This window comes from Thalassophryne amazonica, chromosome 23, assembly GCF_902500255.1.
Source record: "Thalassophryne amazonica chromosome 23, fThaAma1.1, whole genome shotgun sequence".
In the NCBI taxonomy this organism is placed as follows: domain Eukaryota; kingdom Metazoa; phylum Chordata; class Actinopteri; order Batrachoidiformes; family Batrachoididae; genus Thalassophryne; species Thalassophryne amazonica.
This window is the reverse complement of record NC_047125.1, coordinates 28,542,306-28,567,044: the sequence shown is the minus strand read 5'-3', so window position 1 is coordinate 28,567,044 and position 24,739 is coordinate 28,542,306. Positions and strand designations below refer to the sequence as shown.

Below are 24,739 nucleotides of genomic sequence, written 5' to 3'. Positions count from 1 at the left end.
CGTCAAGTTTAGATTTGTGACGCAAATAAAAAGAACAAAATGTCCACTTCTCAAGCCTGTGCTGTGGATTTCTCCAACAATGAAATGTTCCGATGCTTCAATGCCGCTTTTTTTGAGGGTTATAAACCCTCACTCTCAACATTCGCACACCAACAGCAATAGTGTCAGGAAGATTTTAATGCTGCTACTACTCAGCAGATCTGCTATTGATCTAGTGCTTTAACGGAATTCGCATTGTATTTTTGTTTTGAGAAATGTGAGGTGGTCAGAAACACTAAAGCTCAAGTTAAGTGATGTGCATCACCTTTTTGTTCAGTGTTTAAGTCCAAACACCCTGGTAGAGCATGTCCACAACACAGGACGCCAGGCCAAATGTGGCCCACCGGGCGCTAAATAGTAACCCTCATTCAAGTACTCTACAGTGCCTTAACAGGCTGGTGTCCACTAAAACATCAACATACCACATTAAGAATCACAAAATCGTCATCTCCATACTAATATTCTGAAAAAAAAAAAAAAAAAGCTATTGGCTGAGTTTGGATATACTTCAGTAAAATCTATCTTTTCTGCTGCCTCTTCAGCTTCTTTTCAGGTCCATCATTTGAGAGTAAATACTGTTTTTTCACACCTAGGTAATAATATGCATGGACACGAAGACCACAAGGGCTACAGCACTCTGATATCTGACACCCATAACCTGGACTTTCACCCAAATGGCTGACATTTGATTGACCTTGCCAGGATAATCCTGGAATTTACCAGCGTGTGGGCCACATTTGGTCCAAACTGGACTGCAACTCAAATTCTTTGACTTTTGCTAAAATTAATTTTTAAGTGCAATTTCAAGGTCAACTTTTATTGGCATAACAAGCTTGGTAGAAATCAGCAAGATGACCAACAAACAGACAGACAGACAAGCCCTTGACCCCAGTAATGGTGGTAGGCAAATTTGGTCTTGCTGGGCAATTCCAGAACTCATCTCCATAAGCGAGCCAAGTTTGACGCAAATTGGAATGAAAATCTTACATTTTGTCCTTTGACCTCCAACGGCGTTGACCACAATGATTATACTTTGGCAAATTTGAAAAAGGAAAGAAAAGAAAGCAAAAAAACCCTTAAGAACTATTCTGGGGTCAACTTCCATGTACACAGGAGAGAGTGGTGGAACAAAGAGACACACACACAAACAAACACTTCTCAAATTACAGTATGATGATGCGTGCTCATTTATACAATAATTTAGCATCACAGTTGTGACATTAGCTGATTTTGTCAGCTGCACACAAACAACACAACACAGAGAGATAAAACGGTCAGTGGCAGCTCTTCGTGAGATTGCCCATTAGCATTGCCCTTGTCAATAGCAGCAACATTCTCTGACTAAAGTGCATGTGTGAAAGGGGCTTATATCTGCTGTCATCCCTGCTTTCATCCTCTCCGTCTGTCTGACTGGATTTAGTCTGCAGCAGAAACATCGTGGAACAGACTGACTTCAGACAGACGCTTGGACAGAGAAGAGGACAGCCTTGGGGTTTCTCAGCATGGCTCTCAATCCCAACAAATCTCCATCTCTCCTCTTTTATTCGCTTGCTTCATCCCTCAAACTCTATTTTAGTCCCTCTCAATGGCATTGAAGTTCTCTTTCGTGTTTGTTCGCTTCATATCTGCTTTCACGTCCTCTCCAGATCATTATCTCACTTATATTGTATTCGTTCTCCCTCTTTATCCCTCACTACTCATGCATTCCTTCTGCCTTTCCTGGTTTAGCTTCTGTTGGGTACATTCTCTGGCAGACGACTGTCTGTCTGTCTTTTGCCATGCTGAAGAACCTCAAGAGGACAGTACTTAAATCCCTCAATCCCTCACAGGCAGGAAGATCTTTTAAGGTGGCAGTATTTAAACGTGTGTGCGTGTGTATCTGAGAAGCAGTAAATAGGCCAGAAGGTTCTAATTGTTCACTAATGTCACAGTAAATGACTGCATGTTTTACCTCCATCTCCAAAAGCATAGAGGAGTAATAAACCTGAACACCAAAGCGTGTAACTCGCCGACGTGCTCCTCTCATGCTAATCTTAGTAAGTCAACTGTGGGAGCACGTCCACCACACCATGGAACCGCCCCAGGTCCTGGGTGGTTGCCATCCATCAAGTCAAAAAGTCCATCCCATCTGTCACCATCTGTCATCTATCACCCAGTCTGTGCAAGCACTGAACAATATAGGAACCAGAACACATCCCTGAGGAACCCCAGATCTTACAGGGGAACAACTCAGAGTGTCTACCTCTTCATCACATAACATTAACAGTATCTGTGCATTGGCTGAGTATGACGTCCAGCAACATCTCAAGGAGCAGTCCGAGCAACTGAAGTTAACGTGGATAAAATCAACATAAGCCGCAAAGAAGCACTGATGATGTTCACACTTGTGTTCAGTGAGTACAACTAACACACAGACACTGTAACACTAACAATACTTAACCAAAATAACAGAAACAACCAAAATCCAGTGTTGGAGAAGTTACCAGGTCTCAGCTAAACCACACATTTGACTAAATTAGCAAGATAATGGTTACAGTATTTCGCCTCATTCTTTCTGAAGTAATTAATTTTGACGGGGAAATGCGACATTAGATTCAAGTTCTCCACACTCTCTGCATGTTCTGTTGAAAAGTGATTTATTGACACAACGCGAGACAGAGCAAGACTTGAAGGTATAAGATGAAGACAAACTGAGAAAATAAAGGTTTGAATATAACCAAGAACATAACAAATGCATTAACAAAATTCTGACCTGAGGTGGAGAAAAGCAAATACCGAACAGGACGGAGGAGGCAAGACGTAATCAATAATCCATTAATTTAATGAGCAGACGTGCTGCATATTTAACACCTCGAGTAAAAATTAAGAAAAAGTGAGAGATAAACGCCACAGGAGTATGCTAATGATCTGCAGAATGTGCACCTGTCTGGAAAACAGGTGTTGAAATAATAAAACTGGAGGAATTTGAACATAACTAAGGAGGATAAATGATTACCTGCTTGCACTGTAATATATTAAAACTACAGTGTGTTGGAATTAGGGGTGTTTATTAGTGAAAATAGAATATAGCATTTCACTTGAATGATAACAGCAAAGTGTTTCTACAGGAAACCATTCACAACCAAAACAAATGTCCAGGTCACAGCCCCGACTTTCTCAACACAACTACAATCTTTTTTTCTTGGCTAAATAGCATAGCTACACAATAACAACCGCTAACACTACCACTTATCTGCTAAAATCCATCTTATCAACTTCAGCTTGCTGAATATGTTGAAATGCCCAAATTCTTAATTTGGTCAATCCTGCACTGACCACGTTATTAGTGTGTCACACTGTGGGTAGTGCTCCTACCTCTTTTTGGTGGTACTTGATGGCTAGTTTGAGTTTGGCCAGGTCGTGGCACTGTCTCAGGTCCAATTCCTCACTTTGGTCATTGTCTCTGTGGTTCAGGATGGTCTCCAGTTCTCTAGAACTTCTGGCCTGGTCCAGAAGATCTTTGGCAAACCTTTTGCATTGCTGTGACAATTCCTCGTATTCCTGACGAAACTCATTCTCCACCTAAAATGTAAGTAGATGAACAATGAAGTATTATTATCAAGTACTAACTACAGTCCTCCTCATGCCTGGGGAGTAAAAGAATACATGTAATGGCGTTACGTAATTAGAATACAAAAAAAAAAGGTAACTGTATTCCGCTACAGTTACAGAAAAAAAGATGTTTTCAGATTACAGGTATATTTAGTAAAAATGGGGATTAGTTCGCAGGATTACAATTTTAATGCAGTTTATGATATTATCTGTATATAATATTTTTTTGTCTTTGAAACGTGAACACACTCAGAAAAATGCTCGCAAAATATGTGTTAAAATGCCATTTTGACCTGGATATCGAGCCAGTAAAATTAAATTACATTAAATTATGTCAGGAAAGTATTAAACTTACTCTGACACACACATTCTCAAATATTAATGTTGAAAATTACACGGATCTGCACTGTTCAAGCTGCTGAGCTGAGGCGTCATGCAGCAGCTGCTGCTGTTCAACGCAGCACGGCTCCTAAAACCATTACAATACATTTATATATTATATTTTTACACAATTATCCTTTATTGACCAAGTTTCATTCATGAAGTTAGTGGTGTGGGTACACATCTCTATGTGTGGGTGTGACTGTGAGCGGCACAGCGCGGGTCATTATAATCTCATTATTTTAAGGTGCAAATTAAAAAAAAAATCCCCAGTCTTGTCAAACAATTTTAATCACTAACGACACGTATTTTAACTAGACATTGGTCTAGCAGTGGAAAATATCAACTAGACATAAGTGAAGCGTTAATGGTCCGTGTCATCGGGCAACACAGGTACGGCAGGAAACATCAGCTGTTTATCATCCAAATATCATGGACAAAGTGACAAGAAACCAAACCCACTTACTTATGGAAGGAAATATTGTTTCCCTTGTTCCTCCATTTGTGGCTTTGCCAACATGCGCAGCTTTCCGGCATATTCCACCTGTTTCTTGAACTTCTATGCACACAAATCACTAACTTGCCCGGAATTAAAATGGCAATCACGCCTCCTTACTGACAGGATTTCCTTATTGGTTTTCATTATGCTTTTGTTCTTATTTTGAAAGTTCAATAAGTGGACTGATATGTTAAACATGGTGCAAATGCTATGTGAAAGACTAAAGTAAGATAATTTTACGTTTACTGAACAAGTAGCAGACTTTTTTGTTTTGTATATTGGTTGGCAAGCCACTTTTAATTACAAATTCATCTGCACACCGCCTAAGTTTTCATTATCCTTCATTTGTTTGGCATTTTTTGTTGAAAATTTAGCAGGTGAACACTGGGTGTGTTTAAAACAATATTGTGGGTGCTCTTAATTCATAATGTGAAGTAAAACAGAGCATGCCATGTAAAAGAAACAGTTTTGCTTAATAAACTGTACTATGTGGTCAAGACTATTTATATTTAGTTTCTTTTGTCCGTATTAGCATATTTGATATTGGAGTAATCCAGAAGTAATTGAAAGTAATCAAATTACATTACTTTAATATTATGGTACTTGGATTACGTTACTGACTACATTTTTCAACAGGTAACTAGTAACTGTATCGGAATACATTTTAAAAGTAACCCTCCCAACCCTGGTCCTCCTTTACTGTAAATTTGGTTACAAATCCTTTTCTTTTTAAAGTAGCCATAAGGAAGTTCTTATGATACATCTTTGACTGCTCAACAATCATTTTTGCTCTCTTGATATTCTGGAACAGTTTGTTGTACTCCAAGCTACCCTTGTTTTCACTTGTTTGGCTCGTCCTGTGACCTATACTTCAAAAAAACCACAACAGTATCATCTACTGCCACAATATGTACATGTGTGAAAAGATGCTCCTGTATATTGATCTGAAAGAGATACTGCCTCATCCATACACAGAAGGAGAAGGCAGCAGTGATGCACCATTAAGCTGGATGCCAACCACCGTAAAACAAGAAACAGCAGAAGAAGAGCTGAATGAGCATGTGCAGGGTCTTACAGAACAAGTGAAATGAACAAATCATACTCTCAAACTGAAAGACCATGCCCTTGAATAAAGAGAGGGAATAACCTTCATACTACTTAAGGTAAATCTAAACACAGTAAACCTTAAGAAATTGACAATGACATTATATCATAGCAAACCCTTTAGTTAAATTATATTACATTAGAACAGGACAATAATTGCTCTTGGTATTCAAGTTTAAATTTAGTCCTAGTCTGAAGAAACGATCACAGAGATTGGGACTTGGTATGGGATATCTTATTCTCCTTGTGATGTTGTGTTTGAGGCTTGAAGCACTAAAAATTTTAAAAAGGAAGATGTCACTGTTCAGGCCAACACTTTTATAAACACACTTGAGAACTATTATCTTAGACAGCATTGAATTCTTCTGTATTTTAACTGTGGGAATGTGGCATCCATCCCATAGAGGATAAAGTTTTGTCAAATCATCGCCAAGCAGCACAAATGTGGCTCCACAGACTGAGTGATCCAGCATTTTACTGACACTTTATGCTCACGACTTCTCTAATTTGACAGTAAGCTCTACAAAAATAAAAACTGGCAGGAATGATGAAGCCGATGCAACTGTCCAAAGACTTTACTCTGCTTCACTGTGACTGCAAATTAAGCCGAAGTTTCCAATACTGGCTGCTAAGAAGAAGAAGAAAAAAACTAACAACACTTCTTTCCCAGCCGCTGCAGCCATCACTAAAAATCACATTCAAAATGGTATCCATACTTTGCTGAGCTCTTTCAGTTCCCAGCCCAGTCTGAAGGCGGTAAGGATGGGATCTTCACTAGACAGAGCGATGAGAGAAGGTGAGGCCAGAGCCTTGTAGATGTTGAGCCGAGACCTTGAATGCCGAAGGCTGTCAACCTGCAGAAAAGGACAGGAACAATCAGAGAATGATGGCGTGGAGACATTTCACACGGCAGTCCCCGAGGCTGATAGTGAGCACCAGGTCAGATCTCAGATTTTGTAAATTAGGCACTTTTTTCTGTTATGTTAAGGATGTTCAGAAAAAAAAAGAAAACTAAAAGTCTCAGAAAATGTGATTGTTTTGGTTTCTAAATGCCCCTTTTCATTATCCACCCACCATACAATGTTATAAACAATGACTTACCTCTGAACTGGATACACACTCAACACAATCACATCGGATCTGGTGCGGTCTGGGAATGGTGACCTACACAGAACAACAAAATAACAGACATAAAAACAAACAAACAAACAAACAAAAAAAATCTTGAAATACTACAACACAACTTTTATTTCCGATTTGCACTTCTGTTAATCAAACACAAAAATTGTATATGTATATGAATCTTAAAACCAGAGTAGAATCACACAATTTGTGTAATTTTTCCATCACCTTCCGCTGGACGAGCAGCTTAATGATCTCATAGTTGTTGGTATGAGCAGCGAGCATGATGGGAGTTATGTCTGGCGTGAACTCTGAAAACTGACTGTCCATCATCAAGGAGGGAACCTGAGGAGAAACAGTGTCAACAATGACTAACACTGAAAGTGTGCAGATCTCTTTAGTATCTTGGTTTGCAATAGATTTGACAATGTCTTTTATTTAAATTAATTGAATGTCAGCATGTCAATCATGCTTTTATTCTTATGTGTGCGGAAACAACTTTAAAATATGACATAGAAGCGTAGAATAAAATATGAAATGTCAGAATAATGTGGGAAAACTGATGGGTAATATTACATTAGAATAGCAACAATAATTTTAAAATGATTTAAAATATTAGATTTGAAAATTAGACATTAAAAACTCAATGATGGGTTTGATTCACAAAAACTTCAAATATCCTGGAATTATGTTATTAAAAATGAATTATTTGGACTTGCATGTAGCAGCATAACATAACACAAATAAAAAGTTGAAACAAAATGAAATAATTAATCATAATTGCTACAGTGTAGACAACAAAAGAGCATTCAGAAATACAGTTTATTTATTAAAGCTACATTGTGTCAACACTCACTATGTGTCTCAGTGACACCAAAAAAAGACAGCTATTTGTTGTTGAAGAGAGAGAAAGAAAAAGAGGAAGCACGAAAGAAAAGAGGGATGAAATGGTCACATGTCACATTATTGTTTCATACATCTTATATGCAGAACTATAAATTATGAAAATCTAAAAATATTTAACTGTAAAAGTATTGAGGAGAATATTTTGCATTATACGATTCCCTTAATGTGTTTTTCCTTTTATATAAAACATTAAGCACAATAAAAACGCCTGATAAACAGTTTTTAAATAGTAAACAGTGTGGTGTTGGAGAAGTACTCCGTGCACCCCCTCGTACATATTTCATGCAGTAAATAGAATAAGAATGTGCTTCGTGTAAAGTTAACTTCAGGAGCCCAAAACCGACACAAACACTCCTGTTTGAAATCACAGAGTGGGAAGTGTGTGTGGGCTCGCTTTCATCTCTCTGCTGCTCCACTCATACACCTTCTTCTTCATTCTCGACTGTTCCTTCTATTCTTTCTCCTCCACCGCTGCACTTCACTCTATCCCTGAATTTTGTCATGGCTGGCTTCCCTCAGCTCTCCTCTCTCTCTCCTACTGTCCCCTTCTTTCTCTTCTGCTCTCTCACGTCAGAATGTCTCCTGACAAAATAATCCACACCCCCCCCCTTCGCTCCCTCCCTCAATATTGCACATAGTTTGAATAAGACAAACTGAACCTCATTCATGAAGCGACTGTACGCACAGATTCTGAAGGTTAAAATGGATTTGCACAGAGGAAGAGTGGGCGTGTGGTCCCAGGGGCATGAAGTCAGAAGGGGGGCCCATCAGGGGGCCCGAGTGTGCTGGAGCACTTTGGGGAAAACGGCTGAATACGGCTGAATGAGGCAGGTTTCAAAGATTCACACTGCAAATACGCAAGAAAAATGGAAGCAGTAGAAACGCACCACACAGCCAAAACGTCACACCTGATACTCCCTCGTTAAACAAGTAATACTGCTCCTTTGAGTCTCAATAAATAGATATCTGTTTGACACAAAGTCATTCCAGGAGAACTGAAGGAGCCTCCAGAGACCACACACCACATCTAGTTGTCACTTTGAGTCACTTGTTGGCATCAAAGTTCCTCAACCATCCAATAAGATACGAAGCACCAAGACCCTAAAGACTTGGACCTTCATCCTTCAAAGGTATCACCATCGCCAAACATCTCAAATCACAAAACCCGAGGATCCAGAGACATTAATTTTAATTGCGAAGACAAGCAAATGTCTCTACAAGTCCAACACTTTCATCCCATACAAATACATTTTTGATAGCCAAGTCTAGGAAGCCACAGAAAGCCTGGATCTTAGGACAACTGCAAACACAGACACTCCGATTCCTTACTGAGCTTCTCAAGTGCTGCATTCAGGGTCACCCAAGTTGCCGGTCTCCACCGTGCAAGCACTGAACAGGAATAAAGTGATTCTAAAATCCCAATTAAATACCATCTGGATTTTCTTATGAACTGAAGGAGACTCTGACTCTAAATTATCTGGTTTTATCACTTACGACGGTTACGTCATTTTATCACCAACAATAAAGTATTCAGCCTGAAAAACATTCACACATTTTATGCATTAAAATTTATTGAAAAGGAATTTAACAGCTTCTCAAACATGTTAACTTTACGATCAAATTTTTGCACAGTTTACTCAAATTTCATCCAAATAAACCATACAAAAGCTGGTTGAAGACACTTTACTGTCAGTTTAGAGCACTCACTCATTTTCAAATGCTTACTTCAATTAAGGGTCACGGGGAGGGGATTGTAGCCTATCCCAGATCAATGCATCAATTTCTATTTTAACTGAGTTACAGTTCATTTAAGCATCATTTAAGTGTTATTTCCACATGTGTGTCCATTTTAGTTGCACTTTGTGAATTTCTGAGGTGTGACATAGTGCACAACATTATCTCAGAAAACCTCAGGTTGCCCACCATTATCCTTTGACCATAGTGCACAACATTATCTCAGAAAACCTCAGGTTGCCCACCATTATCCTTTGACCAACATTAAAGACCTTTACTAAAACCTATGTCACACACTCAGGCCATCACCTGCTTTTATAACAGAGAGAACAAGAGAGGGAGGGAGAGTCAGAGTGAATGAGATGAAGAAGAGCAGCAGGAAAGCTGAGAATTTTGCTTGGCAGGAGATCAAAGGCACCGACTGTGTCAGCGGAGAAAGAGCGGTTTAAAAATCAGAGACACACACGGAACGCCTCACGCAAACTGAATTAGGAAGAATAACCAGCAAACGGCCATCATAATGAACCCAAAGCCTCGAATAAGTGGTAGGATTATGTTATCTAGCAAACACATATTTTATAAAAAAAAACCCTCAACAAGTCTGTTTATGAATAAAAAAAAAACAGTATGGCGGCCATCCTTGGGGTCAACATTCAAAAATGCCCCAATCATGTTGAAATCTATACTATATTATTTGTCTGATCATGAAGATTCCAAAAGGTGGAGTTTGTGATTGAATGTTTTGGAGTTATGGGGTTAAAAACAGCAAAAATGGTGGCAAGAGTCATTTTCAGTTTGTACAGGGGTGAGAAGTTAAAGCTGCTCCAATTTTGGTAAAAAGGGATGCAAATTACTCCTTGAGAGGATAGGGGTTTTAAAAAGGAATAGTTTGCACCATGTTTAGTTATCATCTTACAGGGTAACATATGTCCTTCAAGCCAACAGACATTGACCTTGTTTGACCTTCGGTTTGGAGACCAAACATTCAACACAGTCAAAACTGTTCCATTTATTAGCTCAACCAACAATTTGCATCACTTTTTTTTTTTTACCAAAATTAGAGCAACTTTCACTTTTGAACTCTGCACAAACTGATTCCTGTGTCATCCTTCATGGACCCTTTCTGTACCTGGCTACAGCCACCACCCTGGGATGGCCACCATACATTTGTGGGGGGCATGGCTGCACAAAGAGTTAGAGTGTAAGTGTTGTTTTTTTTTTTTCCCTTATGTTGCAGAGAACACGCATGCAGTGACAGAGCTCCTCCAACATCACAGTCTTCTGACAGAACTGATGCAAAAAATAGAGATGGAGGGATGTCTCCTGGGATAAAAAGAGAGAGACAGAGAAGACAGGAAGAACAGGGAGCAGGTAGAGATGAAAGAGTGAGGTGCGGTTGGGGGGGGGGGGGGGTACATTAAGATTAAAGCAAGAACAGATTCGTTCCAATCCTATCCAACCGAGAGGCGACCAAAAACCTTCCCACAATCCTCTGCTTCGGCCAAGGGGTGGTTGCCGTGGCAACGGAGAACCTCACAGGCTCACAACGGTCCAGGATTGATGTATGAGAACATCTCCTGTTCTTCTTGCGCCAGACTCACCTCTCTATTCCAACGTACTCGCAGTTTCCGCCCCTCCTCACCCTCTGTCTCCCCCCCAGAGCTCAGGTCTTGCCCAGCCTCTCTCTCTCTCATATTATCCACATTGCCTTAAGAGTCTCTTTCATCTCCTCAGCCTGAACACCTACACTGTAAGTGAACTGTGCAACCTGTTCTTCTGTGCTCTCTCTTTCTCCTTCACACAAACAGAAATGCAGCAAGCAGACAAATATGCTGTCTGCTCTAAAATCCCATTTCACAGCATGTCTATAAATCCAGCGGGTTAATTTTCCTGCTCTCAGCAGAATGTGGCGTGCAGCGTTACACTGAATGGTATGCACTACTCATTATACCTTGCAAATGGAAAAAAACACACACACATACACACACAGATATGTATAAATGCATCTGGATGCAGCATAGGAGGGCTGGATGAAAACACGAGGCTTTTCTGGAATGAGTTGTTCCACACAGGAGCAATAAGACAGACATTTTTGCTAGCCGTGCTGCAGCGGCTGGATCTTTTATCGCTGTGTTCCCAACTCTCTCATGAGCTTCATCAGCAACAGTAGTGATGTAGCAAAGAGTAATTCCTCTACTGGTCATCGCCATGTGGCTAACACGATCGATGATTTCCTCGATGGTGTCAGTTAAAGATCGCACAGACCTTGAGTTAGTTTCAGCCTTTTTCTCATTCTCTTGAATTGCAGTACCAACATTTTCACCATTGCAAGCACATTCCTACTTCTTCTTCTAATTTTCTGTGTATAGTGTGCATCCATGAAGTATTCACAGCTATTCACCTTTTCCACATTTTATTATGTTACAGCCTTATTCCAAAATGGATAAAATTCATTTTATTCCTAAAAATTCTATACACAACACCCCATAATGACAATGTGAAAAAAGTTTTTTTTTTTTAGATTTTTGCAAATTTATTAAAAATAATAATAAAAACACTAAGAAATAATGTGTACATAAGTATTCACAGCTTTTGCCCTGAAGCTCAAAATTGAGTTCAGGTGCATCCTGTTTCCACTTATACTTGAGATGTTTCTGCAGCTTAAATAAAGTCCACCTGGGGTAAATTCAGTTGATTGGACATGATGTGGAAAGGCACACACACCTGTCTACATAAAAGGTCCCACAGCTGACAGTGAATGTCAGAGCACAAACCAGGTATGAAGTCAAAGGAATTGTCTGTAGAACTCCAAGACAGGATTGCCTTGAGGCACAGATCTGGGGAAGGGTACAGAAACATTTCTGCTACTTTGAAGGTTCCAATGAGCACACTGACCTCCATCATTTCTAAATGTAAGAAGTTCAGATCCACCAGGAGTCTTCCTAGATCTGGCCACCCATCTAAACTGAGCTATCGGGGGGAAAAGGGCCTTAGTCAGGGAGGTAACCAAGAACCCAAGCTCTGACTGAGTGATCGGGTTCTTGGTCACAGCTCCAGCATAAAAAGGTTCTCCTCTGTGGAGAGAGGAGAACCTTCCAGAAGGACAACCATCGCTGCAGCAATCCACCAATCAGGCCTGTATGGTAGAGTGGACAGACAGAAGCCACTCCTTAGTAAAAGGCACATGGCAGCCAACCTGGAATTTGCCAAAAGGCACCCGAAGGACTCTCAGACCATAAGAAACAAAATTCTGTGGTCTGATGAGACAAAGATTGAACTCTTTGGTGTGAATGTCAGGTGTCATGTTTGGAGGAAACCAGGCACCATCCGTACAGTGAAGCATGGTGGTGGCAGCTAGTCAGGTTTGAGGGAAAAGATTAATGCAGCAATGTACAGAGGCATCCTGGATGAAAACCTGCTCCAGAGCGCTTTTGACCTCAGACTGGGGCGACAGTTGATCTTTCAGCAGGACAATGACCCTAAGCACACAGCCAAGATATCAAAGGAGTGGCTTCAGGACAACTCTGTGAATGTCCTTGAGTGGTCCAACCACAGCCCAGACATGAATCTGATTGAACATCTGGAGAGATCTGAAAATGGCTGTGCACTGACGCTCCCCATCCAACCTGATGGAGCTTGAGAGGTGCTGCAAAAACGTAATGGGCAAAACTGCCCAAAGATAGGTGCACCAAGCTTGTGACATCATATTCAAGAAGACTTGAGACTGTAATTACTGCCAAAGGTGCATCAACAAAGTATTGACCAAAGGCTGTGAATACTTATGCACACGTGATTTCACAGTTAGAGTAAAAAAAAAAAAAAAAAATTTTTTTTAGTTCAAAACTTTAAAATTTAACAATCCTCTTCTGTCAAATGAAAACAAACATGCTAATTAGGCATCTGAAGAGGTGGAACCACACGTTCATACACAGGCTCAAAACTTTTCATCCATACCTGGTACATACACGACTGTACATTGACACTGACCTGTTTTTCTCCGCTGGGCCGTCTGTGTGACAGCAGGAGCTCCACGGCTCCCACCACCTCCTTCCTGATGGCGTACAGCAGTGCGTCACCTGTGTGGATGCCGTGGTCAAGCAGGAGCTCCATGATCTCCAGGTTCTCGTTTTCAATGGCAATGAGGAGCGCGCTGCGGCCTAGCGGATCCAAACAGTTCACGTCCATGTTGTAGTAGACCTCCGCCTCCCGCAGAGCATGTTTGACACCTGCATAGTCACCTGGACAAGGGTGGAGCTGATCATTGCAGCGTGTATTTGATTTTGCACAGCGCAAAATGACATCACTCACAAAACAAACCTCATTTACAACTTCAGAAAACTGTTGTTGTCTCTAATTGTATCTGAAAAGTTACCCAGTCCAGATTGGGTAACTTTTCAGATACAAGTAGAGACTTTATTTTAAGAGACCCTTGAGGTTTTAGGTCAACATGAGCTACTTCAAGTGAGGTTAAAGCTCCAAAGCATGTGCTGAGAACATGTCTGTGTACCAGCACAATACACAAGTCTGTCAGGATGGACGACTGATTATGTGCAGATGTTTGTACCTTTCTCCACAGCGGTGAGGTAGGCCCTCTCCTCAGCTGACAGCTCCACCTCCGCCCGGACAATCTGCAGCGGGATGCGATCGCGGTACGGCGAGTATGTCGCCTAAACAATGCAAACAACAGCAACAATATATATATATATATATTCAAAAGCAACATCTTCTTTGGGAAAACAAGGACTTTTTGAATGCAAGAACATTTTTATAACATTTTTTCAAAAACAATGACACCAGAAGGTGGATTTTTTTTTTCAACTCAAAACATTTTTGAAGGTGAGAATTTATTTATTTTTTTATTTATTGCAAAATGTACAAAAAATAAAAAATATATATATATAAAATGGTATTTTTGAAAATTCAGGATAACTTTTCAAAGTACCAAAATCTTTTGGAAGATAAAGTCATCTTGGAAAAGTTACCTGTTTTGGAAGGTAAGACAAAAACATCTTTTTAAAAACTGGTCAAAATTTAAAAGGTGGTGACACACATTTTTGCAGAGCCATTGCTTGTTAAAAAGATAGTTTAACAGTAAAGATATTTTAAAGTGTAGGTGAGACTATATGTAATGTTTTTTTTGGAGTGTTTAAGACAGTTTGTAATTTATCCTTTCCTGGTGCGCAGTTACTGAAGAGATAAATATTTGGATTTTGAACTGTGCGCCACTAAAAACCAGGAAGTTCTGGGTGATTCCTGACACTGGCTAAGAAGGAGGAAGTGGCATCAGTCCCGGAACCATTATCTTAATAGTCCAATTAATTTAAGGATTTTTACAGGCTACTGACTACCCGTTTGTGGTTCAGGTCAGAGCTGCACGGTGTTTTTGGTGTCAGCTAGCAGAATCCTTTTGATTGGCAGATGGATCACTTATATTGATGAGTGCGCACGCACGATGTCTCCGGCTTCTCCACTCAACACGGAGGTAAAACTGAGTATTTTCACATTATTTTAATTTACTTTTACTGTTTTGTGGATCATGGGATAATTTCGTCACGTGTAGTCTGAGACATTATGAGCAGATAAGGGAGTGTGAGTCTTTCAACTTGCAGCGCAAAGCGGCCCGTGGTGGAACAAGAAAAGGATTCGTCCACAGCAGAGACTCGATCCATCAGACGCAATTAACCAATTACAGCCGGCGCTGTTACCTGGCACCACACTTGTGACAAATGGACTTTTCTTCAGCCAGGTCATAAAGAATTAAATTATTTTCAGATGTTGTTTTGTAAAGGTGGATAAAGTTGTCATCATACTGAAGATGATCTCACCGAAATAGACAGATAAGACTATATTATTTACTCCTTCTGTGAATGGTTTTAATATTTAATAATCGCATGTTTATCACACTACTAATGTACAGTACACTAACCGTATTCAAGAAGGAAACAAGATTTATTTTCCTTGTGTCCCTTGTGTTATTTTTCAGATTTGAAATGTATGTTTCTGATGTCAAGGACAGTAAAACCAACTTTAAAAAATGTCATCACTCGATTATGACCACGGAGCTGGGAAAAAAAGTTTATCACCTCAACCTCAATGCCGAAATTGCCTGCATTATTTATTTATTTCATAATCACCATTCTGTGTTTTGAACTCTGCCAATATCGTCTTCAGACTGAAGGTTTTTCTTCCAAGGTTATTCTCCCTCATCTTGTCATCTAAATAAGGCTCAAAACCATAAGGCTGTGCCCCACAACTGCTTCAGAATCACCTTCAGACTGGACTTAAAAAAAAAGCTCCAAACTAGAAAAAAAAAGTAAAAAAATAAGCTAGACCTCCATTGTGTTTATAATTGATTTGGGCTTGAATCAGCAGATCCTGCTCAGGTGATGACGTAGCAACAATATGGCCCCGGATGAAGGCTGAAATGAAGCGCAGGCTTCAGATAGTTGTTGTTTATCTTTCACCTGCGCACTTATCATTGACTTTTATTGTTCAGGATTTTTTTAAATATCAACATTTCATCATTTTTAGTGATTGTTTGTGCACATTTTTTGGTGTCACCTACACTTTAATATCAGTGTTCAAAGTGTGTCCGTGTGCTGGACTCACCTTCTTGTAGTACAGCTGAGTCATGGGATTCATTTGGCCAGTCTGGGAAAGAGAGAGAAAGACAATAAGTTGATTAATAGTGATTATAAACATAAACATCTCAAAGTCATCAGTAATATTAACACAGGCATCCATCACACCAGCAGTTTAGCAACAAAATTTTATGTTATTTTATTTTTTGACCAGTCGCCTCGTTGGCAGTCAACTTATGATGACGTAGTGGATCACAGTGCCATCCATCAGCTTGGACGCTAAGGTAGAATCAAGGCGAGTGTAGCGTAAACTTTCATATCCCAAAGGGGAAATTTGTTTTACAGGTAGTGTGCAGCATAAATAAAAATTAGTACAATAAATAACAAGTACAATACGTTATGCACAGTTCATCTTATACACACTGCCACCACAAATCATAAAAATAGCAATTTACTGCCCCCCATAGCAGTATCTCAAACTCAGCATGTAATGGATGCAGATGGTCCAAAAAGATTACTTAAGAATTACACACGGTCTTACTTTTATACAGGTGCTTCAAATCATGACATGTAGTCCCAGAATCTTTCAGGCACAGCTGAACAATTTTGTCCAATTTATTCCTATTTTTAAGACTTGTACCCCTAAACCACTAAACCATAGAACAAGTAAGAACAGACTCAACTAAAGAGAAAATGCACATTAAAACTGTGTAAAGTCAAAACATTAAAAAGAATAACCATTTCACCTCATGAAATATTCTTTCCGCTTTCATTATTTGTTTAATATAACAGCTAAAATAGATCCTTGTCATTTGAGATTTTATTAATTTATAAACAAGAGAAAAGGGACTTACATTTTGATGTGTGTCACTGTTCTTTTGAGGTCAAGAGGTTCCAAACAGTCCAACACAAATTTTAAATAGCAGTCCAATACAATCCAAAATTGTTCTCAGTCAACTTGCAAACACAGTCAGATAGTTCAAAATCAGTTCTGACGATGTAGTCCATAAGCTGATGGCGTGTTTTTATCGCCGTCGCTGCTAGTGTAAGTGATTTTTTTTTTTTTTTTTACTTTTGTATTGTAATATATCTTGTGCTTAGGACTCCTTTTATAAGCTAAGGTAGCTTCTTGGGAGATCCTTTTTACAAATTTCAAAGCTTCCTCAAATGCATACTTTCTGAAATGTAAATGAAATGTCTTTCTTTGAAATATTTTTAAATAAAATTTGTAAATTTGAAAATTTGAACAGTTCAATTAAAATGCGTAATAAGTTGAAAGAAAATGGTGGTTGCGGCATGCAATAGCACAAAATGTATAGAACCAATATTGCACACCAAATAGAACCAAATTTGCACATTAAATAGAACAAACCAAAATTGCAGAGTAAATGGAACCAAATGGCAAATGGGCTGAATAATTCATATCATGTGACATACAAACCACCAATCAAATGGCAAGGATCTATTTAGGCATTACACAGATGCTCATAATGTTCAGTGCCGACGGTATGTTTGAATTACGATCAGCTGAGAAACACGCTACGTGCCAGTGTTCCATCAACACTCTGACTCTTCGCTTTACAAACCAGTTCAACAGTATTTTGTGAAACTGAGCTGTAAAACCTCTAGCTTGACAGTGAAGTGACACAGGAACAGACAGCAGGAATTTAGTAAATCCACATACGCTCAAGTCCAAGAAACAGACAGAAGCCTTATCCCACAGGATTAACAGACTGTTGTCTGGTTAATGCAAATAACCTCCATGAAGCGATACTTTGTGCAGAACGTTTCAAAGTTGTGCTTATTTACATAACTGTGAGTTTTATCACAATTCTTTTTTTTTTGCACTGTAAACGCATTTATGTATTTTGGCATTTAAAACAAACAATGCATTCTGATTTATTTTATTGCACAGTGTAAATAAAACCTTAAACCTTAAAGATAATGCTCCCATCGTTGTCTTCATTTACTGTAAATTGTCTTAAACTATTTCAATGCCCACGTGAGGAAAGTGCAAACATATTTCTAGCCACATTATACAGACACAATCCGGTAATTTCTGCAGTGATATACTGACGACAGGAGGCTTTGCTGTTTCTCGCCTCTAATTTGCAAGCTGTTGGAAAAGGTCAAAGCAGAACTTGCTTTGGTATTTTAAACTGTTACAGGAAAAAAAGAGCATCAGAGGGAAAGTCAAAGTGTTAAAACTCAGCTTTGAGTCAGCACTTGGAATACACAATCAACACGGATTAGAGAACATTGATGCTGACAGATATGTAAATGAAGGAGATAAGGGTCACGGCTCAGTCTGACACGTTAAATTGAATCTATCATCACTGTGATCGTACAAGTCTGCATCTCAGCAGGACTTTAACTGGTCCAAAAGACACCAGCAGAAAGGACAGAAAACGCTGATGGAGCACTGAAGATATTTTTGGAGAGCTTGCCCGGTGAATTGGTGAAGAAAAAAAAAAACTGAAACGAAACACATTTACTTTACCTGACAACTGTAACCAAATGGTTAAGGTGAGCAGAAGAAGCTGTTATTGATTAATCTTTAGATTACTTTGATGATTAAATGATATACTCAAACTGCAAAAAATCTGACAAAAACAGCATACATTGGGGAAAATAAGTATTTAATCCACTGTTGAGTTTGCAAATATTCCCACCTACAAAGAATGGAGAGGTCTGTAATTTTTTTCATAAGTAGACTTCAACTGTGAGAGACAGAATGTAAAAAAAAAAAAATCCAGAAAATCACATTGATTTTTAAATAATTAATTTGCATTTTATTGCATGAAATATGTATTTGATACAATACAAAAACAGACCTTAATATTTGGTACAAAAACCTTTGTCTGTTGTTGCAGAGGTCAGATGTTTCCTGTAGTTCTTGATCAAGTTCGGACACTGCAGTAGGGATTTTGGTCTTCTTACGGAGCCTCTCCTTAGTTGTCCTGGCTGTGTGTTTCTGGTTCAAACTGGTGCAATTAATACAAGTAAAGAGTGCAGAATAGGAAAAAAGCTAACAGGTCTGTGAGAGACAAAATTCTTGCTGGTTGGTAGGTGATCAAATACTTATTTCATGCAATAAAATACAAATTAATTATTTAAAAATCATATGTGATTTTCTGTTTTGTTTTCTTTTTTTAAGTTTCTGTCTCTCACACCTGCAGTGTACCTACAATAAAAATGACAGACCTCTCCATTATTTGTAGGTGGGAAAACATGCAAAATCAACAGTGTATCAAATATTTATTTGACCGGACTTGGCACGAGTCCAAAACGTAGACTGGAAGATATCCCAGGATAAGAAGGAATGGAAAGGGATAATACGATGTCACTGCTCAACTTCCTTCAAGATTCTGGGTTAATAGGAAACATCTAAATTGAGTCTTTATTTAAATAAATTTATTCTCTGCTAAGTCACGCTACACAGTATATGTACAGCAGGTGGCAGTATACAGCTAATGTCAGTTGCATTCTGCCAGTTAACCATCAGAAGAAGTATTCAAAATGTTTTGAAGCAGCTTTCCAAGTTAGCAATTGCTAATTTCCACAAAAGGTTTTGGTACCATCTCTGGCCACACATTTTATCTATTCTCCTTACGTGGTCTTTTTAATATGGTGCGTTATAAGATCATAGCTTTTATTGCTTTTGAGTTATCATCTACATAAGATGGCTGGAACGGACTCACTCACTCACCCTTATCTACATTTTTGCTGTCCAATCCCAGTGAACAGAAGGATTTTCTGGAAAAGAAGACGTGAAATCCTTCCCAGTGCCATTCCACTGTGAAGCTGTGGTACTGGTGATGGAACAGACAACTACGCAGTTTCTCCCATCACAACCACAGACGCCTGTGACTCTAACACAGTTATGAAAAGCATCCTTCCTTTCTCGCCTCCTTTATGTCCAGTCATTGAGTTTCTGAGAACTGCAAACTTCAGATCTTATAATAGAAAAAGAAAAGTCACACCAAATGTATCACAGCACTCAGGTAGAGTGCATGATAGTTAAAGTCAGACAAACAGTCTTTAACTTACCTGAAAAAGTACTGCAAGTGATCAGCGTTGGTAGGTCAATCTTAAAGTCTGGCTGAAACTTTTGTGCATGACGCACAGCAGTCAATGAACATTCTTTACACATGGCAGCTACAATAGGTGATAATGAGGCATTATTCACATCGGTGTTAATCTGGTTGGCACAGCAACTTCCAGCATTATGTCTTTTTTTGCCAGCCAATTCTCCTGTAAGTGCAGATCAGATTCCTCACCGGAAAATGTCTCAACACCTTTCACTTGCTGCAAACCTTGACACCAGTTTCATGATATGTCTACAAAACACCCATGAATAATGAACAGATTAGCCTCCGCTCCCATCTCCAAAAACGGAACCTTGGAGTCACCAAGTGCACGATGCAACCAGTCGACAGTGCATCACTCACTGCTGACACACAGCAGAGTGTTGCGGTCAGACGTTTATTGGCCTATCAGGGACACAAATGGTTTTTTCCAAGACCACTTTGTCATTTCAGACTTTGTAAAAGGAGAGAAACTGTCTCAGCTCTCCGTGGCCCCTTTATCAACAGCTGACAGAAGAATTACGGCAATGACAGCTTCCACAAGGCTTTGATGTACAAACACTACCAGGGGTTACAGATGTTATTTATAGACATCACAGCACTGAAAGTCATCTCCAAAAGTCACTGTAAGAGAACTGTTTTCCCGATGATAACTTGTGCCAATTCAACATGCAGATCCACCTTGGATTTGCTGTGGCGACCCCAAGTGCAAACAAGGGAGCAGCCGAAGGGACTTACTTTTTGCTCTTCAGAAGAAGAGACTGTCCAACACAACGGGACCTCAGCGTTGTGTTGCTCCCCGACCTTTCATAACATGCAGCACTTTGTCACTTTATTTCTGTAGTGAATGAATTCAGAGTTGGGATTTTGACAGCTGAGCTTTAGTGAGCTGGAAAAACTAGACCAGTTTGGAGGTGAATTTATTAGTTGATTAGTCAACTATTTAAAAAAAATTCAAGATTTTTTTTTTAACTGATGTAGTCACTTGGGTGGGTGGTGAAGACTAAACAAGAAGTCAAGTTGCTTTTGAGTGAAGTTCTAGATCTATAAATCCAGCAATTAAAACCTTTAAAACATTATTTAATTGGTTTTAAATGTTTTAAATTGAATTTTAACTGGTTTCAAATTTCACTTTATGTCCAAGGTGATTACAGTGAAACTGTTGCATTGAATGCATCACCAGGAAACATGTTAAGGTGACTCAACACTTTTATTTGCCCTGAAATGCTAAAATTCCACAACTTTTGAAGAAAAACTTCAACTAACCCTTTCAACTAACCCTAACTAATCTGTTACTGGACTGGTTTGCAAGGTGAGCTATTGGTGAAGAAGCATCCGGAGCTCTGTGTTCTGCTTCTGCAGTCTTTGTATCTCAGCGATGTCTTTGGACGTGTCTGCCAAGACCTTATGGTTCTTCTTGAGGATCTTCTCCGCTGCATCCCACAGCTCCAGCTTGTCCTCAGGAATAACACTGGCCAGACTCTGCCAGTGGGCTTCATCATAAGTGTTGCAGGCTTGGGGCTCGGGGGCCAGTCTCTGTGGCTCAATGAAAAGTTTGAGTGCAGGTAAGACCCAGTTAGGATGGATGGGGTCACAGGTCAGATCAGGACCAGAGCTGGATTCACCTCCCTTTGTTTTGTCCAAGTCATGTTTCTCCCCTTGCTGGTGTGCGTACCTCAATAAAAACTCTGTTAACCTCTGCACATCGCTGACATCCTTAATGCCTAAAGCAAAAAAGATGGACCCCAGCTTCATGAGAGTCTGCTCAGCCTCATCCTGGAGAGAAGGTAGCATCAGGTCTTCTCCAGCCAGGAAGTCTGCCTCATTGGACAGCAGCTCCAGCAACTGATCCACAGTCTTTTCAGAGAGTTTATTTGCACCTGTTGTCTTAACTACAGTCTGACTTTGTGCCATCTCCACCTTAGACCCAACAGAGATGTCAATCTCTCTTTGGAACAACTGGGTGACGGTATGTTCTGGGAACACTTGGGTGTGTTTCTGAGGCTGGATTAGACCAGAAGCATCTACAGGAACCATGCAACTTTGCTCCCAGGATAAACCTAACAGATGTTTGCTTATTTGAAAGTTAATGTCCAACGTTCTGTCTGCTAGTTGTAACACATCGCCCTCAATCATCAGCCTCATATCCTTCAGTCTCTTGGCTTCCACAGAGCCAAAGTGCTTGACTTTTTTCTGGAAGTGGTGACGCTGCTGGTTGGTATGTTTTAAGTCTGCACTCAAACACTGTTGCTGCTTATTTCCCTGTTTCACCAGTTTGTAATATTTCACTCTCAGGCTTCTCAGTTTAACCTGTAAATTCTCAATTCTGTTCTTCATCTGGGTCAGCTGGATGTCCTGTTCTTGTTTTTTGTGATTGATGAGCTTGGTTCTGGTCTCTGTCACTGCACTGTGGACCTTCATCGGTTGAAGTTTACTTTGCTGGATCTCCCTCACCTGGATGTTGTGTTTTTCATCATTCTCCACTTGCAATTCATTGAGGGACCTTTCATACTCCTGCACTTTCTCCCGTCTCTGTTTGAGGTTTGTTAGCTCCATATCCTGAAGCTTCTTCATGTATTCATCCCACTCTGACCTGTCTCTCAAAACCATGACGTTATATTCCTTCTGATAAACTCTTTCCAGCTGACCCAGCTCCTCTCTGTAGGCTTCTGTCAGGGTTTGGCTCTTATCTTTGATTTTCCTAGTCATCATGTCCACTTCTTCTGCTTGATTCTTCAAGTCTTTGACAAAGAAATGATCTGCATCCTGCAGCATTTGTTGCAGGTGACTGATGACTTTTTTTTTCTCCTGTATGAGTTCAGCGCACAATAGCTGCTGGCGTTTCAGGGCTTCCTGCACCTCCTGATGGGTCATCTTCTGCTTAGCCATCGACCATCCTTTGAGAATATCCTCATATTTCTCCTGACAAGACTTTTGTTCCTTCTCCAACCACTCTGATCTCAGTCTGTCTGTCTCCTGCAGCTTCACCCTTCTTGAAGACTCTTTAGTATCAGCCTCAGCTTGTATGTCAGCGACCGACTTCATCAAATCTCCGTAAAATCCCAACATCCTTGCTTCAGTTTCTTCTACCTGATGCTGGCCTTTTCTGACCTCCTCCATGATCTTTGCTCCAACCTCCCTCTTTTTACTTGAAAAGTCTGACTCCATCCTTTCATTCACTGTGCAGACTCTCTCACAAAACCACAAGTTCGTCCTCTGTTGTGGAGTGTTGATCAGTTAGTTACTAACAGTCGAAGTTGGACAGTTGGTGCCACCAGATACAGAAAAGCTACAAACACAGTGTGGAATATTCACTCATTAGACTTCATTAAAAGCAATTTATGGGTTCAGGTGTCATAAAAAGCACGATACCTTTTGTGGCGTCATTAAACACAGAAATGGGTGATGTTTGAGACCTGTCCTTTGAAGCTAAAATTGCTCATTCTCTCCACCAAGTGCCACAGGAGGGCAGTTGCTCTGTTATAACCCAGTCTGTTTTTTGATTGTGTGCAACACATCAAACTAAAAGGACACTGGAATGTTTGGATTTCAATGGACCTTTATGGACGGCTCATAAGTCATATAATTGGAAAACCTTGGACAGAGCTTCCAAACCACTTTTTTTCTAAGATTGGGAAAAATGCAATCTTGTTAGTGCACAGCTGAAATTACAGCGATTATAAGTGGGTTTTTAAATGAAAAATGACCATATACAGCTACAAACCCTCTGCTGAACCCTTGGAATGAATTGGTGCTAAAATGACTTTTTCTTAATCAAGGCTGTATTTCCTTTTTATTCCAATCATTTCAATCAACCTCTCAGGCAGCCAATAGGGTCGGCCGATGACTCCTTACCATATTTTTTTTTAATACATTAAGTAGAGCTATGATTTATGAAGTAGAGCTATATTTACAACACTCAAAGTAAATGTGTACTTGCAATGATATTAAAATTAGATACTTTGTGGAGGGCCGATTGAGAAGTTTTGAACCTGACCCAGAAAAGGTAGAGTGTGTTTCTCCATCTTTTGCATTCTGAGACACAGACATTTCTCATCACTGTACCCACTGAGTCAAAACTTCACATATTCGAGAAATGCTGGTTTCTCAGATGGCAAAAGATGAAGAACCACACCCTAGTTTTTCTGGGTCAGGCTCAAAATGTCTCAAACACCCCTTATATTTTCCATGTTCTAACTCAGTAGAGCTGGTACCCAGGCAAAGATTTCCTGCTTCTATTTCATTGCCAATACACACAGTTGTGTTTAGCTATCATGAGTTTTCACATTTTACAAAAATGTCTAGTTTTTTAACACCCCCAACCCCCCAAATAAATAAATAAATTACAAAGTGAACCTGACCTATGGTCCAGACAATTATTCTACAAATAATGAATGGTTATTACTTCAATGGTACAAATATTTCATGAGGTGAAAGATGGAACGTACATTCACCGAGGCCTCGCTGAATGATACGTTCCATCTCGGGATTACAGACCAGGAAAGTATATTCATATTGTGCGCCTTTTATACAGGTTGTGATCTGGAGGTTTTTTTCCCTCCAACTTCCAGTTAAAAATCATTTTCTACCTCCTTCAATTCCGAAAAGACATCTCAGAAGAGGACAACTGACTAACTGAAAACACTGGTTTTATTTTTTTTTTTTTACAAGAGTTCAGAAGGAAAACAGATTTG

At 39.6% G+C, this 24,739-nt stretch overlaps 2 protein-coding genes across 2 annotated transcripts in view; both read right to left on the bottom strand.

Moving 5' to 3' along the window:
* trpc5a (transient receptor potential cation channel, subfamily C, member 5a) overlaps positions 1–16,024 on the bottom strand; it is a 75,647-nt gene extending 59,623 nt beyond the window's left edge. Inside the window, exons 1-7 of the mRNA XM_034165081.1 lie at positions 15,986–16,024; positions 13,941–14,043; positions 13,364–13,614; positions 6,965–7,081; positions 6,716–6,778; positions 6,331–6,468; positions 3,394–3,600 (exon numbers count right to left, since the gene is read on the bottom strand). Coding sequence (XP_034020972.1) covers positions 3,394–3,600; positions 6,331–6,468; positions 6,716–6,778; positions 6,965–7,081; positions 13,364–13,614; positions 13,941–14,043; positions 15,986–16,018 — 912 coding nt within the window. The 5' untranslated portion in view covers positions 16,019–16,024. The remainder of the gene's footprint in view (positions 1–3,393; positions 3,601–6,330; positions 6,469–6,715; positions 6,779–6,964; positions 7,082–13,363; positions 13,615–13,940; positions 14,044–15,985) is intronic.
* A 5,338-nt stretch (positions 16,025–21,362) lies between these two features.
* LOC117505437 (dynein regulatory complex protein 1-like) lies at positions 21,363–23,213 on the bottom strand. Its single transcript, XM_034165080.1, has one exon. The coding sequence runs from the start codon at positions 23,211–23,213 to the stop codon at positions 21,363–21,365; it is 1,851 nt and encodes a 616-aa protein (XP_034020971.1).
* Positions 23,214–24,739: the final 1,526 nt, after the last annotated feature.